Source organism: Ananas comosus, linkage group 8, assembly GCF_001540865.1.
Source record: "Ananas comosus cultivar F153 linkage group 8, ASM154086v1, whole genome shotgun sequence".
Lineage (NCBI taxonomy): Eukaryota > Viridiplantae > Streptophyta > Magnoliopsida > Poales > Bromeliaceae > Ananas > Ananas comosus.
The window spans coordinates 12,482,212-12,498,354 of record NC_033628.1 but is presented as its reverse complement, the minus strand read 5'-3'; the positions used below and the strand labels follow the sequence as shown (position 1 = coordinate 12,498,354).

At 39.0% G+C, this 16,143-nt stretch overlaps 3 protein-coding genes across 3 annotated transcripts in view; all 3 read left to right on the top strand.

Annotated features, from left to right (window-relative positions):
- LOC109714673 overlaps positions 1-1,982 on the top strand; it is a 15,625-nt gene extending 13,643 nt beyond the window's left edge. The window contains exons 29-33 of the mRNA XM_020239369.1: positions 2-171; positions 321-472; positions 556-626; positions 1,280-1,436; positions 1,544-1,982. Coding sequence (XP_020094958.1) covers positions 2-171; positions 321-472; positions 556-626; positions 1,280-1,436; positions 1,544-1,714 — 721 coding nt within the window. The 3' untranslated portion in view covers positions 1,715-1,982. The remainder of the gene's footprint in view (position 1; positions 172-320; positions 473-555; positions 627-1,279; positions 1,437-1,543) is intronic.
- Positions 2,183-9,335, top strand: LOC109713864 (subtilisin-like protease SBT2.5). The gene is made up of 10 exons (XM_020238120.1): positions 2,183-2,478; positions 2,576-2,726; positions 3,380-3,780; positions 4,006-4,101; positions 4,223-4,292; positions 4,390-4,672; positions 6,709-7,037; positions 7,110-7,145; positions 7,950-8,217; positions 8,592-9,335. The coding sequence occupies exons 1-10, from the start codon at positions 2,327-2,329 to the stop codon at positions 9,284-9,286; spliced, it is 2,481 nt and encodes an 826-aa protein (XP_020093709.1). The 5' UTR covers positions 2,183-2,326; the 3' UTR covers positions 9,287-9,335.
- On the top strand, positions 12,058-16,081 carry LOC109714540 (glutamate dehydrogenase 2, mitochondrial). Its single transcript, XM_020239215.1, has 9 exons — positions 12,058-12,455; positions 12,560-12,673; positions 13,535-13,756; positions 13,852-13,926; positions 14,023-14,139; positions 14,446-14,696; positions 15,299-15,374; positions 15,462-15,548; positions 15,642-16,081. The coding sequence occupies exons 1-9, from the start codon at positions 12,348-12,350 to the stop codon at positions 15,825-15,827; spliced, it is 1,236 nt and encodes a 411-aa protein (XP_020094804.1). The 5' UTR covers positions 12,058-12,347; the 3' UTR covers positions 15,828-16,081.

Here is a 16,143-nt window from a genome sequence, read left to right as displayed (position 1 = left end):
GCCACAAAGATAAGCAGGAACTTGATGGTAATATAAATGGGTCATTACGAAGTTTTAGAGACATACCTCTGGATTTTCAGAAAAAGATCATGCTGAATAAAGATAGAAAGTCTGTACCCACTGATACTGATGGAATTCTCGGATGTACTGATTTTTCAAGACCACTTTTTGGTATGTAAGGCTAAGGCGAAAGAGTTTACCATTATTTTTCTTTGCTGTAACTTGTGTCATCAATTTTCCACTATGTAGTTTTAGTACATGATAACTTAGTTTGTGCATGTTCAAATATCTAAGCTTTCAAGTCTTCATGCTATTTTCAGAAATAGAAAAGGAAGATCAACTTCTCAACTCAGTGCTTCAGTTGAGAAATCAAGCTATGGAAATGATAAAAATAAGTCAACAGCAAATTATCCTCGTAGCTTCACTGCTTGATCGTATACCTAATCTCGCTGGATTAGCACGAACCTGCGAGGTTATTTTTACACATCGTGGTCCATTAGGATTAAATTTCCACTAGTCTATTTTTTATTATCTTGTACTCCTATGATTTTACAGGTGTTCAAAGCAGCTGGTTTGGCCATTGCTGATGCCAGTATTCTTCAGGACAAACAATTCCAACTTATCAGGTGACAAACTTTTTTCTGAGCACCCACATTACCTGTTTGATAAATAATGCTTTCTCGAACATACATCTTTTTAACTTGCCAGCTTTTGCCGGATATTAGATTTTTGTCAGCTTCTTAGATTCTAGTTTCTACCTTCAAAAATAAAAAGAATGGGAAATGCTATGCTGATCTAATATCATATTGGCGATGAATAATCATCGTGAATATGGTTATTTTCCCTACTTTTAGCCTACGGCCTAAGATTACATTCACTTTTACTATATAGTATGATAAAGAGTTATTTTAAGATGGAGAATATATAGGATCATTGGACATTATTTTGCTAATAAGAAATTGTGTTTGTGGTTATGATTCTAAATTGTAGAACTCTATCCAGCTGTTGCTTTCTTCTCTGAGGCACTAAATTAAATCCACTTTTTCCTATTCCAGAAAACTAAAGGTTAGCACAGAAACCTTTCAATCTTGAAATATACTAAGAATACCTTTAACTGAGCCCCAATCACCCACAACCCAATTGTAATATTTTACCCTAAATTTAGTAGTTTTCATATTATATTGTTGCTGTTGCAGTGGCTTGCATATACTGTTTGGTCCATCCTATGATGCATAACTTCACTTTTATAATTGTGTGAATAACAATGCACTTGTTATAGTGTGACAGCTGAGAAGTGGATTCCTATCATAGAAGTTCCAGTTAGCACTATTAAGGTTTTCTTAGAAAAGAAGAGGCAGGAGGGCTACTCCATCATCGGTCTGGAGCAGACTGCTAACAGCACACCCCTCGACCTATATTCTTTCCCAAATAATACGGTGTGTAACTAATTAGTGTAAATTCATTTTGATGCTTTATTTGTAAAAGAAGAATAGATCCTAATCCAACATTATATAATTATTTTTCTTTTTCATTATTTTTCAAGGTACTGGTTCTGGGAAGGGAGAAGGAGGGCATCCCTGTAGATATAATCCATGTCTTAGATGCTTGTGTGGAAATTCCTCAACTGGGTATTGTAAGGTCGCTGAATGTTCATGTAAGCGGTGCTATTGCACTTTGGGAGTATACTCGACAGCAAAGATCGAAAAAGTCATGATCTTTTCTCTCAGATTTTTATTTCTTGTTGTGCCATTATTCTTGGTATAGGAGATAGAAGGATTAAGATAGAGAGGTAACTTATACGATTACTCCGAAGATATGGATGGCCATAATATACTGGTTTACTAATTCATCATTTTAAAACTAGTCCATCACTGGGTTTCTTACAGTATGTATAACTTGGAGATGATGTGAAATTTTGAGATACTTTTTGAGGAACAAAGTAAAGCAGCTGGCTGTTGTAGGAAATTTTTGAATATAATGTTTATGTACTAGTCCATTTTGATTGTTATGTAACATTATTTAGTATATGAATAAGTTGAATTTTTGCATTCAAATTTATATCCTTTGATGTGCTAATGCAATTAAAGTGAGAAAAGAAGATCAAGCAATGAAAAGGACACCAGAAGAATTAGGTGGAATATAAAGGTAAAGTTGTTGAGAAATGAGATGGCCATGCGTGCATGTGTGAAGGGCATGGTACCTTCTCTGCTTTATTTCTACTTCTGACCTATTAAACATCGTCCAGAAGTCGGGAGCAGTTAACCTCGAATCCGAACTTGATTATATAAGTGCATGACACAGTCTCAAATTCATTATCTGAATCGGTATGGCTCTCATCCACATCTCTTGTCTCATTTTAGCTCTTATTGATATGTTAGTCTCATATGGTGGGCCCGCTTTTGTGGCGGCGAAAGTTTACATGGTGGTGATGGAGGATGAGCCCGTTATCTCTTACAAAGCAAGACACCACAGAGTGTCGTATGGCCTTTATAAAGCTGTCCTCGTAAAACTTTTTCTTTGGTGTAGTATTAATTAATCTTGTCCCTTTAATTAAAGTCGTATCAAATTCATGCAGGAGTGATGAAGAAGCTAAGAAGTACAAGGAGGAGGTGATAATTAAGCATGATATATTCCTTGAGTCCCTCCTGCCAACAGGGTCCTATACCAAACTCTACAGTTACACTCACCTGCTGAACGGATTTGCGCTCTATACAACATCTGAAGAGGTGTGTCATTCATAACCTTTGGATGGGAAAATTTGAATGAAGTGGTTTAGGTTGAAGTGTGGATTGACCCTTATAAGGTTTTGGGAAGGCAAAAACGTATGGACATTCCCCAAATATATGCCATTTTGAGGTCTGAGAAATATTTAGAATTGAACTCCTTAACAAACATGTTTGCTTTCAGAAAATTTCATTTCTCTTAGACATGGGAAACAACTCCAATACTTGTCCTTTTATTCGATTTTTATTCTTTTTTTTTTATTGAACTGCGCATTGATTCAGGACAAAAATTGAAATCTGTGTGGATAGGGTTGGGAGTCAAAAAATTCTAATCCAACCTTAGTTTGGGTTGGGCTAGGATTGATACGAAACCCAACCAGATGCAACCTAGATCTAATCTGAACCCAACCCAACCTTATGCTGGCCAACCTAGCTTTAGGCCCAATCTCTGGATGGAGCTATTAAGCACCTGCTTAGGCTAGTTTTTGCTAGTGAATTACTTTTGGCAAGGTTTTGCTAAAGCAAGTTTCACTCAAAAAATTCTTCTCAAAATGCTCTGTTTCAGACCAAACAGCCCTTAAAAAAAGAGATCTTTGAACAGAAAGGCAAGTTAGTAAACCTTCAAGTGAATTGCATTTAGTTGCACGACTCGACAGGCTATTAAGATCCTCAATGGTGCGAGGGGAGTACGGGCCATCCACGAGGATGTCAAGATGAAGAAGATGACCACCCACACACCAGACTACATTGGGGTATCCAGGGTCTGGCCGGGGCTAGGAGGAGCCAAGAGGTCTGGTGATGGAGTGGTGATCGGCATGATTGACACCGGCATCAATCCCAACCATCCGAGCTTTGCCAGCCAACTGCAGGAGATCATGGCCTCTACAAATCTCCAGAGTTTCAGAGGGAGTTGTGAGGCAGGAGACGGGTTCCCTACCTCCGCATGCAATGGGAAGATCGTGGGTGCTCAGTTCTTTGCACGTGCGGCTATGGCGTCTGGGGAGTTCAACGCCACTCGTGACTATGCCTCCCCGTTTGATTCTGATGGTCATGGCAGGTTTACCAAAATAATCCTCATCACCAGTTGAACTGAAACTTTTTCATTATAACATAACAGTAAAGTTTTGATATATTTACCGATTGATACACTTCAAATTCATCTATCACAATTCATCTATCACATGTGTGCTCCTGAAAAATCTGATGTTTTCATATAATTTATTTGTTTGAACTTTGAAGATAATTTCGTTAACAACTGTCGACAATAATTGTTCTTCCACAGCCATACTGCCTCAATCGCCGCTGGAAATTACCGGACTTCAGTGTCCTCTAAAGGTTATAACTACGGGTATGCGAGCGGCATGGCCCCTGGAGCTCGGTATGAAAGATTACGCATTTCATAAATCTAATAGAAAAAGGCAAAAATCCATAATTTTTTTGTTGCAATCATGTCACCTTTTGCATTTACAGTTCTGACTTCCCCATAAAATCTCTTGCAGGATTGCTGTTTACAAAGCTGTTTACTCTTTTGGTGGCTACATGTCTGATGTAGTAGCGGCAGTTGACAAGGTCATACTATGAAATGAGTCGTACAGAAAACTTTACTCCTCGCTGAAATGATTCAAAACGGTAAATTTGATCTTTCTAAAGTTCTGTTTTTATGTAGGCAGTGGAAGATGGTGTTGATATTCTGAACCTCTCTATTGGCCCTTCTTCGGTTCCCCATGGGGCGGCTTCTTTCCTTGACATATTAGAGGTGGAGCTCTTGCTTGCTACTAAGGCCGGAGTTTCAGTGATTCAAGCAGTAGGCAATGGGGGGCCTGATTTTAGCTCAGTCCTCTCCTTCAGTCCGTGGATCATGAGCGTGGCGGCTTCGATCACCGATCGGAAGTATAACAACTCAATAGCACTTGCAAATGGGCAGGTCTTGTACGGCATCGGCCTTTCACGTAATCCATCAACCCTTCCCAATTTCATTACAAGAGAAAATGGACCAATAGTGGCATAATCCATAAGCTTTTCTTAAAATTTGAGTTTGATGCTGAAATTTTTATATTTAAGTATTTGACTCCCAAATTTATACGAGTTTTTCCATTTTTAATTCCTCCCCTAACACCTCCTAACAGGGCTACCTGATAAATCAATGGCAGCCTCATCNAAAAAAAGAGATCTTTGAACAGAAAGGCAAGTTAGTAAACCTTCAAGTGAATTGCATTTAGTTGCACGCCTTGACAGGCTATTAAGATCCTCAATGGTGCGAGGGGAGTACGGGCCATCCACGAGGATGTCAAGATGAAGAAGATGACCACCCACACACCAGACTACATTGGGGTATCCAGGGTCTGGCCGGGGCTAGGAGGCGCCAAGAGGTCTAGTGATGGAGTGGTGATCGGCATGATTGACACCGGCATCAATCCCAACCATCCGAGCTTTGCCAACCAACTGCAGGAGATCATGGCCTCTACAAATCTCCAGAGTTTCAGAGGGAGGTGTGAGGCAGGAGACGGGTTCCCTACCTCCGCATGCAATGGGAAGATCGTTGGTGCTCAGTTCTTTGCACGTGCGGCTATGGCGTCTGGGGAGTTCAACGCCACTCGTGACTATGCCTCCCCGTTTGATGCTGATGGTCATGGCAGGTTTACCAAAATAATCCTCATCACCAGCTGAACTGAAACTTTTTCATTATAACATAACAGTAAAGTTTTGATATATTTACAGATTGATACACTTCAATTCATCTATCACATGTGTGCTCCTGAAAAATCTGATGTTTTCATATAATTTGTTTGAACTTTGAAGATAATTTCGTTAACAACTGTCGACAATAATTGTTCTTCCACAGCCATACTGCCTCAATCGCCGCTGGAAATTACCGGACTTCAGTGTCCTCTAAAGATTATAACTACGGGTATGCGAGCGGCACGGCCCCTGGAGCTCGGTATGAATCATAAATCCAATAGAAAAAGGAAAAAATCCATAATTTTTTTGTTTTAATCATGTCACCTTTTGCATTTACAGTTCTAACTTTCCCATAAAATCTCTTGCAGGATTGCTGTTTACAAAGCTGTTTACTCTTTTGGTGGCTACATGTCTGATGTAGTAGCGGCAGTTGACAAGGTCATACTATGAAATGAGTCATACAGAAAACTTAACTCCTCGCTGAAATGATTCAAAATGGTAAATTTGATCTTTCTAAAGTTCTGTTTTTATGTAGGCAGTGGAAGATGGTGTTGATATTCTGAACCTCTCTATTGGCCCTTCTTTGGTTCCCCATGGGGCGGCTTCTTTCCTTGACATATTAGAGGTGGAGCTCTTGCTTGCTACTAAGGCCGGAGTTTCAGTGATTCAAGCAGTAGGCAATGGGGGACCTGATTTTAGCTCAGTCCTCTCCTTCAGTCCGTGGATCATGAGCGTGGCGGCTTCAATCACCGATCGGAAGTATAACAACTCAATAGTACTTGCAAATGGGCAGGTCTTGTCCGGCATCGGCCTTTCACGTAATCCATCAACCCTTCCCAATTTCATTACAAGAGAAAATGGACCAATAGTGGCATAATCCATAAGCTTTTCTTAACATTTGAGTTTGATGCTGAAACTTTTTATATTTAAGTATTTGACTCACAAATTTATACGAGTTTTTCCATTTTTAATCCTTCCCCTAACACCTCCTAATGGGGCTACCTGATAAATCAATGGCAGCCTCATCTATGATCTCAAGTACCTTTCGACATTAGAACGCATCAATAAAAGGAAAAGGTTTTCTTCAGGCTCACTACATGTAGGAGTTGAGGGAAGGACGATAGTTAAAAACTTGTATAAAAGTTAGTGATTGCAAAATCTTGAATTTAAAAGTTTATAAGCAAAATGAAACTTGGCAAAGAGGTTGTGAACCAGTGATGCAATTTATTCTGTGAATATTTACCACACTAGCTTCTATACTGTCAGTTCATTCCTTCTCACCTTCTTGCGTGCTCTTTTCCCTTAGCACCGACGACGGGCAAAGTACTGTTCCCGATAGCTTCCGCAGGTGACTTGATGGCAACGAACTCGAGCTTTCCGATTCTCCCAACTTGCAATCAGTGGAACCCTTTAATTCCTGCTCTTGTTAGAGGGAAGTTGATCATTTGTGCTTATATAGCTAGTTTTGACTATGCCTCCACCGGCATCCACGACACTATCGATGCTATGCAGAGGATGGGCGCAGCTGGAGTCATAATAATGCCGGACCATGATATTGATTCTGAATATGGGATTCAGACTCCACTGAGTTTATCATTCCCTGCAATCGTACTTCAGAGCCCACAGGAAGCACAGGTAAAACTATCAAATGATGGTGTTTCTCCCTTTTTTTTTTTGACGAATTTAATTCTACAATTTTAACTTCAGCACAAGCTTAGGTTCATGGAACACAAATTGATCAATGTAAGTGTAAAAGTTGTTCTGTTGATCTTGATAGTTTCGGTGAATTGTGGCAAAGAGATAATATGAAATATGGTGATTGGGTGCTCTTATTATTGGTCCATCAGTGTTCTGCATGTCATATGCAGTTAAATAGTGCAGCTAGAATACTATTGATAGTAGCCAGTGTTTGCTACTATCAACTTTTTAACCCTTGAATGCCTAGGGTTTAGGCTTTGGTGGTGGTACTGTTATGGATCAAGGGGGCTAGAAAGTTGATAGTAGCAAGTGTTTTGCTACTATTAGTTGTATTCTAGCTCAACTCACAGCCAAATGGGGAATAGTACCTGTAAGGCTGTAACCTTTGGCTTTCCATAGATCTATTCCTAATTTTATTAGTTGCTCTCTAGAAGAGAACTCTCCAATTTGAAATTTTTGTGTTTGTTACAACATGAATGTAGGGAGAATATCCATGGTACAAGCTGTTGGTGCATTTTCAAACAGTTTTACTCAATAGCACTTCTACAAAAGCTCCAGCTGGGTACTGAAAGCCTACATGACTTGGCTGGAGCTGTAATATTTAAAAGCTCTTCAAAGCAGCAGTGATCACCAACAACTTCCAATTTATGTGGCTGTAGCTGAAGCTTTAAATTGGAGACTTACTCTATCCTTTCGGTGCAGCAAAAATTTGAGAGTTTTCATAATACTTAAACTACTGCTTCTTAGAGGAAAGAAACAATTCCAAGAGCAAGACTGGAAAGGTGAATTGCTCAAATCTTAGGGTCACGGGCAAACATATCCCCTTTGTTTACCACATTTTAGTTGCAGGCTCTGCAGGATTACTACAATGCCCACACAGTGCGGGGCAGAAGTGGTGCTGTCATTAGCTTCGGGGCAACAGGCCGAATTTGTGATGGACGGCGCGCCTTCTACACTCGCCAAGGGCCTATTGTTGCCTCCTACTCTTCAAGAGGGCCCGGCATAAATAATAACCTCTATGAGACGGCTGATGTACTCAAGCCCAACATTTTGGCGCCGGGCTCAACCATATGGGCCGCCTGGAGCCCCAAGAGCCAGATTGTTGAAGAATTTATAGGTAAGCAATGGAAATCATTTAACTTTAGGGATATTTTAATTTTGTGAAAAGTACAATATGTAGGAAGTTCCTATTGTTGGATTTTACTTTACTGTGTATAGTTATGTTTGCCTCAAATGGTGGTGTAAATTTAAAGAAAGGGATTCAATTTCGAGCCTGTTTGCTAATTTTTATGGGCACATTCTCACAACAAGATATTTACTTATTTTTGTTTTATTTTTTGAAATGAACAAGAAAGTTGATTGACGCAATATCAATTTTGTAATTTGCAAAATAAAATGAAGAAGAGAATTCCAACAAATATTCAGTTGGAAAGGGTGACTAAGGAAAATCACTGACTGTTGAACTAACATGTGTTTGATTTGTGTAACCAGGTGAGAACTTCGCCATGCTATCCGGCACGAGCATGGCGTCTCCCCACATCTCCGGCGTCGCTGCTCTGATCAAACAGAAGCATCCCGACTGGAGCCCCGCAGCCATTGCCTCTGCCATGATGACAACGGCCGACACCACTGACCGCAGCGGTGCCCGTCTGTCAGCCCTGGCCAACGACCAGCTCAGTGCCGCCACCCCGTTCGACTACGGTGCTGGGGCCATCAATGCATTCCGTGCCGTTGACCCAGGCCTCGTGTTTGACGCCGACTTCAACCAGTACATGCAGTTCTTGTGCTCTGTCCCGGGTGTTGACGATGACTCGGTCAGGCGGGCTGTGGGCTCCGGCTGCCCAACCAACCGTATAGATTGGTGCTCTGACCTGAATGCACCGAGCGTGACTGTAGCCAACCTGATGAGGTCGAGGGTCGTGCTGAGGAGGGTGAGGAGCGTCAGCGAGGAGAGGGAGACGTACACAGTGGCTGTGCAGGAGCCTGAGGGGGTTAAGGTAAGCGTGGTGCCGAGGGTGTTCGAGATAGCGCCGAACAGGACGAGGGCGCTGAGGATCGTGCTCAAGGCACGGGAGGTGAGAAACACTTTCTCTTTCGGAGAACTGGTGCTCAGTGGGGATAAGGAGCATGTTGTTAGGGTCCCTCTTGCCGTCCTTGCGAGTAGTACGTTGAAAGTTATCAGTTGAGGTCCGAGAACTTCTGGTGCTGCTATAAAGAAAATTTGGTACCGAAAAACAGCTTTTGCATGCAAAGGATGGAAAAGAAAAAAAAAAAAGAAAAATTGTAGGCTTATAGCTGCAAAGAGATAGAGGAATTACTAACTGTTCATTTTAACGGAGTTTGGGAATCAAGATTAATAAATCTCTCGTACAACATAAACTTTTAAGCGTTATACAAATCACACCTTTAGTTTTTGATAAAAATAATTATGCTCCCTAACTCAACACTATTTCAGTAGTGTCTCTATATCCCTTGTTAAAAGAATAAAAAAAAAAAAAAGTAAAGGAAAATAATGCGCTTACAAACCACTTCCGCATTAGCTGGTATCTTATTGGAAACCGGGAGGAGCTGGTTCCTGTAGTAGACATAAGATGGTAATAATGTGTTTTGTGAAACTGCATAGTAGGGAGTTGGTTCAGTTTTGTGGATTCTTTCATAACAATAGAGTTGATTAGTTCTCAAGTTTTTAGTGTGGACTCCGAAGACCCGCATGTCTCCTACTTGTGCTCAACTAATTACTAATATTGAGCAGGGCCAATTTATTTTGATAATTATTACCATAATTGCCTAGGAATGTTTACCTTAGATATAGAGTAATTACGAGTAATAGGGTGATATTGATAACTCGTGTGGATGATCACGGCATTACATCAGTGAGCGTCCACCTACTACGAGGTGAATATTAATCAAAGTCCTTAAAAGATGAGGATTAAGCATCCGTTTTATCCTTATCCCTCTGAATATATAAAAATTATTCTTTGTGATGCGGATAGAGATTGTGGATTAACTACGTAGCTTTGAATACCTACTTTGGATAGATGGAATATACTGTTTTAATGCTCTTTTCTCCTCCTCCTTTTTATTAATATAACTAGTTGATTACACGTGGTTACGTACTCCTAAACTTTAGCATTTCTTTTCTCTTGGATAATATACGTTTTGTTTATTAAGATGTCAGGGATCTTTGTTAAAGAAAGCACGTATTTTTCATGAAAGGAGAAAATTTGGAGAGTCCAAATGTGAACGGGGCGCATTATAATTTACAACTCTATTGGACATATATATGCATTTACTTTTTTCCGTAAAAGCACGTCATGATCTAAACATACGGTCTATTATTTTAGAAAAATATATAAGCCAACTAATCAAAATAGTAATGATAAAAAAACTCGTGATTAGAGAGCTAGTGTGTAGCAAAGTAGTCAAATTGCATCAATACTTGTTATTATTATAATTTAATAGTATTTTGTTACTCTTTCTAACAATAGGTTCTAACCCAAAAATTAAAACATAGACAATAACAAAAAAAAAAAAGAGAGCTTTTATGTACTCTCTTGATGACAAGTAAATTAGACTGCTATTTCTGTTGATTTTGGAATGAAAAATAATTTTGTTATAGAAAAAAATTAGCGCCAATCTGTTTTAATTATTTTTTAAAAAAATAAATAAAATAAAATAATTAACTGTCACATTCATGTAAAATAATTAAGGCGCTCAAAAGCGGTGGGATTGTGGTGTAGATGACGTCAGCAGGGACGCGGAGCCTCGACATCGCTTATCCGGTCCAGCTCAGCCTCCACCCACGCCCCTCCAGCGGCTTAGCATCTGCGTCCGCTCCACGTCGGCACCGAACTTAATTAATTAAATAATAATCTTTCCCTAGTGAGACTTTTTATAATTTAAATTTAGCTCCTGGTTTCACAAAAATTAAATTGTATGAAATTAATTTTTAGAAAGCAGATTTTGATTACATTTGATACTTACTGGGGCCTCTAAAATTTCAAATTCAATTCTAAAATTTTGATAATACGAATCTATCCTTTGATCATTTTGATTCGTTAAATTATACTATTCAACCAACCACTCATTCAATCCTAAAAAATTATTATCATGTTAACTGCGCATTCTTTTATTAAACGAACTCAATAGTACCAAATATTTAATACTATTAATTGTATAATAACCAGAGACTAATATAAACTACATACAATTTAAACAACCACATACGTAGGTTGTACGAAATTCGTACTACCTCCATTGTGTGTTGTAGAGGATGAGACACCGCCCACGTGGACTGTGTGAGCGAGGTTAAACACGTGTTTGGGAAGAGAGAGAGAGAGAGAGAGAGAGAGAGAAGGGGCCCACCACCTGAGACCCGTGTGACGAGCGTGATATATCACGGTGACACCGAAAGAAGCTTCCCAAGATATGGCCCGAGCTAGTTACAACCTGAAGAATAAAAGTTTCTCTATTATTTAAATACTTTTGTCCTTTTTATAAAAAATTTTAAAATTTGCTCGCGATATGAAAAATTATTGCTTGGACCTGGTTCTACAAGAATATTAAAGAACCGGTTCATATATTTTTTTTTTTCTGTGAATATCTTAAAACTCTAATAGAAAAATAAGGATCAATTTATGAAGAACCACGAGATTTAAGCATATTACCTAATGTACAGGCAATCAAATAATTTCAAATACTTTGTATGGGGATATACTCCACTAATATACAGTAAATAAATTAATTTGTACATGACAGTAATCATTCATATTTCTATTTTGAACCAAACACGCACGATCTATGGTAGACCAGATCCATAGAATAATTTCTCCTTCCACGGCCCTTGGAAAGAAAAATATTAATTAATGGCAAAAAAAAAAAAAAAGGAAAGTAAAAATTGACTCTTTTGAGTACTGTCTCTTTTTTTCCGCTTCTCGCTCTCTGTGTCTCTTTCCTATTTAACGTCTCCTCCATTCTCATATTCTCATCTCCTTCCCCTTCCCCTTCCCCTTCCCCTCTCCAAACCCTCGCGAGCCCCAAAAAAGAAGGTGTTCGTGCTCGATCTTATCCAATCCCCCCTCTCCTCGCTATTAATACCCAATCGACGGATCCTCCCTTTACCCAATTCTCCCTTACTCGTCGATCCCTTGTCGCTCGATCGTTGATACCCGATTCCTCTTTTTCTTCGATCTCGTTTTTGTTGCGCTTCGAAAGATCGAGCCTTTGGTTTGATTACAATTGGTCGCGATGAACGCTTTAGCTGCTACAAGCCGCAATTTTAGGCAAGCGTCGCGGCTCCTCGGCCTCGATTCGAAGCTCGAGAAGAGCCTCTTGATCCCCTTCCGTGAGATTAAGGTTTCGATCGATCTCATTTTGCTCCTTTTTTATATATATATATAGTTCTTGCCTTTTGTTTCGACTATTTGAGAATTGGGTCTTAATTTTTGTGGGTTTTGTAGGTGGAATGTACTATACCCAAAGATGATGGTACTTTGGCTTCTTATGTGGGTTTTAGGGTTCAACATGACAATGCCCGTGGGCCTATGAAAGGAGGGATTCGATATCACCCCGAAGTGAGCTTTTCTTTTTTCTTTGTTCTATTTATTTAAATTCTCCCTTTTTAATTGGGTCAGTGTGATTGGATTAATGTTTGAGTGTTCAATATCGTTGAAATGTCCCCTTTTTTTTTGACTATTTGTGTGATTTTTTGACATATTACAACTAAGTAGACTTAATGATTTGTATACTAATTATGTATACTCAGAGATTTTTTTTTTAAAAAAAATCTTACTTGGCATGTTCTGGTACTTATTTTTTAAAATTTCTCTGTTGTTGTGTGTATATGTTTAAGTTCCTTTTATATGGCGATATGTGATTTTATAATCAGAGGTTTGTGTATATGTATAGATTTTTAGTATGTTATCAGAGATTTGTGGACAACATTGATAAAGGGTAAGACCATTTTATACTTGTTTCTTTTTCAACATCATGGATCTATATTCTCAAGGATAAATTATCAGATGCATGTTGGATTTGAGGCTATTTACTTCTCGAGTAACAAAAGTTTGGCATGTAGAATTGCTTTAGTCTATGTCTCTATTAAGGTTTTTTTCCAATATACTATATGAAGTAATATGAATAAGAATGATGCTATAAGCACTGCTTATGCAGGCCCAATCGCGTTCTTACTTCCCGTATTTGTCTGCATATTGTGCTTACCAAACTTATGTTGCTCATGCGAGTGATGCAACTTGTATCTTAATTGTGGCTGCTTGGATATAGATCTAGGCTCATAGTGTTGTTTTCCTTTTCCAATCTTTTTGTTTGGAGATATATACATCGTTTTTAACTTTATATTCTAGACGTGATTGCTGGAAATAGTATCATAGAATTGTATGCTCTAGAAAAAGTATATTAAAGCTACTTTTTGGAAGGTGGACAATGATGAAGTAAATGCTCTGGCTCAACTGATGACCTGGAAGACAGCTGTCGCGAATATACCGTACGGTGGTGCGAAGGGCGGGATTGGATGCTCACCTGGAGAATTGAGTAACAGTGAGTTGGAGCGCCTGACACGTGTCTTCACCCAGAAAATTCACGACCTTATTGGAACTCACACAGATGTTCCGGCCCCCGACATGGGAACTAACGCACAAGTATATATTAGATTTGTCTTATTCGTAAAGTTGGACCATGCCTTGATTTTTCTTTTTCCCCCTTTCTTTTAATTCTTTTCTGTGTTGTTAAACAGACTATGGCATGGATATTAGATGAATACTCAAAGTTCCACGGCCACTCACCAGCTATTGTCACCGGAAAACCCATCGTGAGTATTTAGGATTCACGACTTGTTATTTCTGACACTTACTTAAACTTTAGTATCCTAGTAAACTTGAATTTCCTTCATTTTTGGCTACTGTAGGATCTTGGTGGATCATTAGGTAGAGATGCCGCCACTGGACGAGGTGTTGTATTTGCGACAGAGGCTCTATTGGCTGAACATGGGAAGTCTATATCAGGGTCAACCTTCATAATCCAGGTGAAAATGATGCAATTTGTTTGTATTATTAGTGCTTTGAATGATAAAATAAATTTTAGTACTTACAGACTATCAACAAGTAACATAATTGGTCGAGAATAAAGGCCATATAAACTTATCAGCAACTTTTTATCTAAGAAGCCAACTATCTGATTTATACTCTTTAAAAGTACTTAAAACATTCATTTCTTGACTCATTGCAACACTGGCTTGACCCTCAAGCAGAAAATTGCAACATTTACTTGCACGTTCCCTGATATAACTCATTTTGAATTTCGGCCTATTCTGTTCTATTAAATTTTTCAGGGTTTCGGTAATGTTGGTGCATGGGCTGCACAAATTCTTCATGAGAGAGGTGGTAAGATCATTGCAGTCGGCGACGTAACTGGCGCGATTAAAAATAAAAACGGGATAGATATACCTGCTTTAATTAAGCACAAAAATGAAGGCAGTGCCTTGAAAGATTTCAAAGGTGCTGATACCATGGAAACAAAAGAGCTACTCGTGCATGAATGTGATGTTTTACTTCCTTGCGCCTTGGGTGGTGTCCTGAACGGGTACTAACTTGAATATTTCACTCATTTCTCAACTTACTCCGAGAAATTCTTCATGATCCTGTATTTATGCTTGTCAACTTCTCTGTATGGTTCCATCATACTTACCTACGTTGTATCGAGAGTAATAATGGCAAGTGGAATCTAGATCATTCACTGATTTTCCTACTGAAATAAATGCAAACATCTTACTTGACTAATTCATTTTCAAACTCATTGATCGCTCTTATTTAGATGCCCCACCGATCGCATGTACATGCACATTTTCATATATAGTGATCTGATGTTTCTTGAATCAATGTCTTACCGACCATTTCCTTTTTTATGTTCAGTTACCTAAAGCCTCTGAATATTCTGCTAGCTTTATCTGCAGCAAGCATNCTCTTATTTAGATGCCCCACCGATCGCATGTACATGCACATTTTCATATATAGTGATCTGATGTTTCTTGAATCAATGTCTTACCGACCATTTCCTTTTTTATGTTCAGTTACCTAAAGCCTCTGAATATTCTGCTAGCTTTATCTGCAGCAAGCATTTAATGCATTAGTATTCAGCGCTACTTCTGTAGATTAAAAATTTGCTGATGATCATAATATTTACAGGGCAAATGCTAGCGATGTGAAGGCCAAATACATCATCGAAGCGGCTAATCATCCTACTGATCCAGAAGCTGACGAGGTAGGGATACCTCAGGAAACCACTTAAGATTGATGTTATTATTTTCTTTTCTATTCCCTCCCTTTTAGCTTGTTGACTCCTCTGCAGATTCTGTCTAAGAAGGGAGTGATCATACTTCCCGACATATATGCAAATGCTGGGGGAGTGGTTGTGAGCTACTTTGAGTGGGTTCAGGTAATAAATAGAAAACAAATGTTCCCCTTCAGATCTTTTATCTGATCTTACTTCCTTCTCATGCATCTGTTTATTTCCCATATTTATTTGCAGAACATTCAAGGGTTCATGTGGGATGAAGATAAGGTGAACATGGAGCTTAAAAAGTACATGAATAGTGCTTTCAACAACATCAAGGAGATGTGCAGGTCCCAAAACTGCAACCTCAGGATGGGCGCGTTCACATTAGGACTGAGCCGCGTTGCTCGCGCCACTCTCTTGAGGGGTTGGGAAGCATGAGAAGGATCTAATTTTGTCGAGTGCAAATGTTTATTCTCGCATTCTTGTCTGTTTCCGAGAAAAAAAACTATACAAGAAGTGAGCTTAAAACTTCACAGATATTCAATGTGGAGAAGCATGGAAATAATAAATCAGTTTGCTGGTCAAACCGAGTGGGTGTTCTCTGCTTCTGTTTCTTTCTCTTGTGGGCAATAGGAAGAGTTATGTATTCAACTTGGAAATTTATAAATTCTGATGTTTCATGAAGCGTAAAAGACGAAAGTATGTGTTGACTAATTCCAATTGCAGTACATGTTTGGCAATTTTCTCTTGGCAT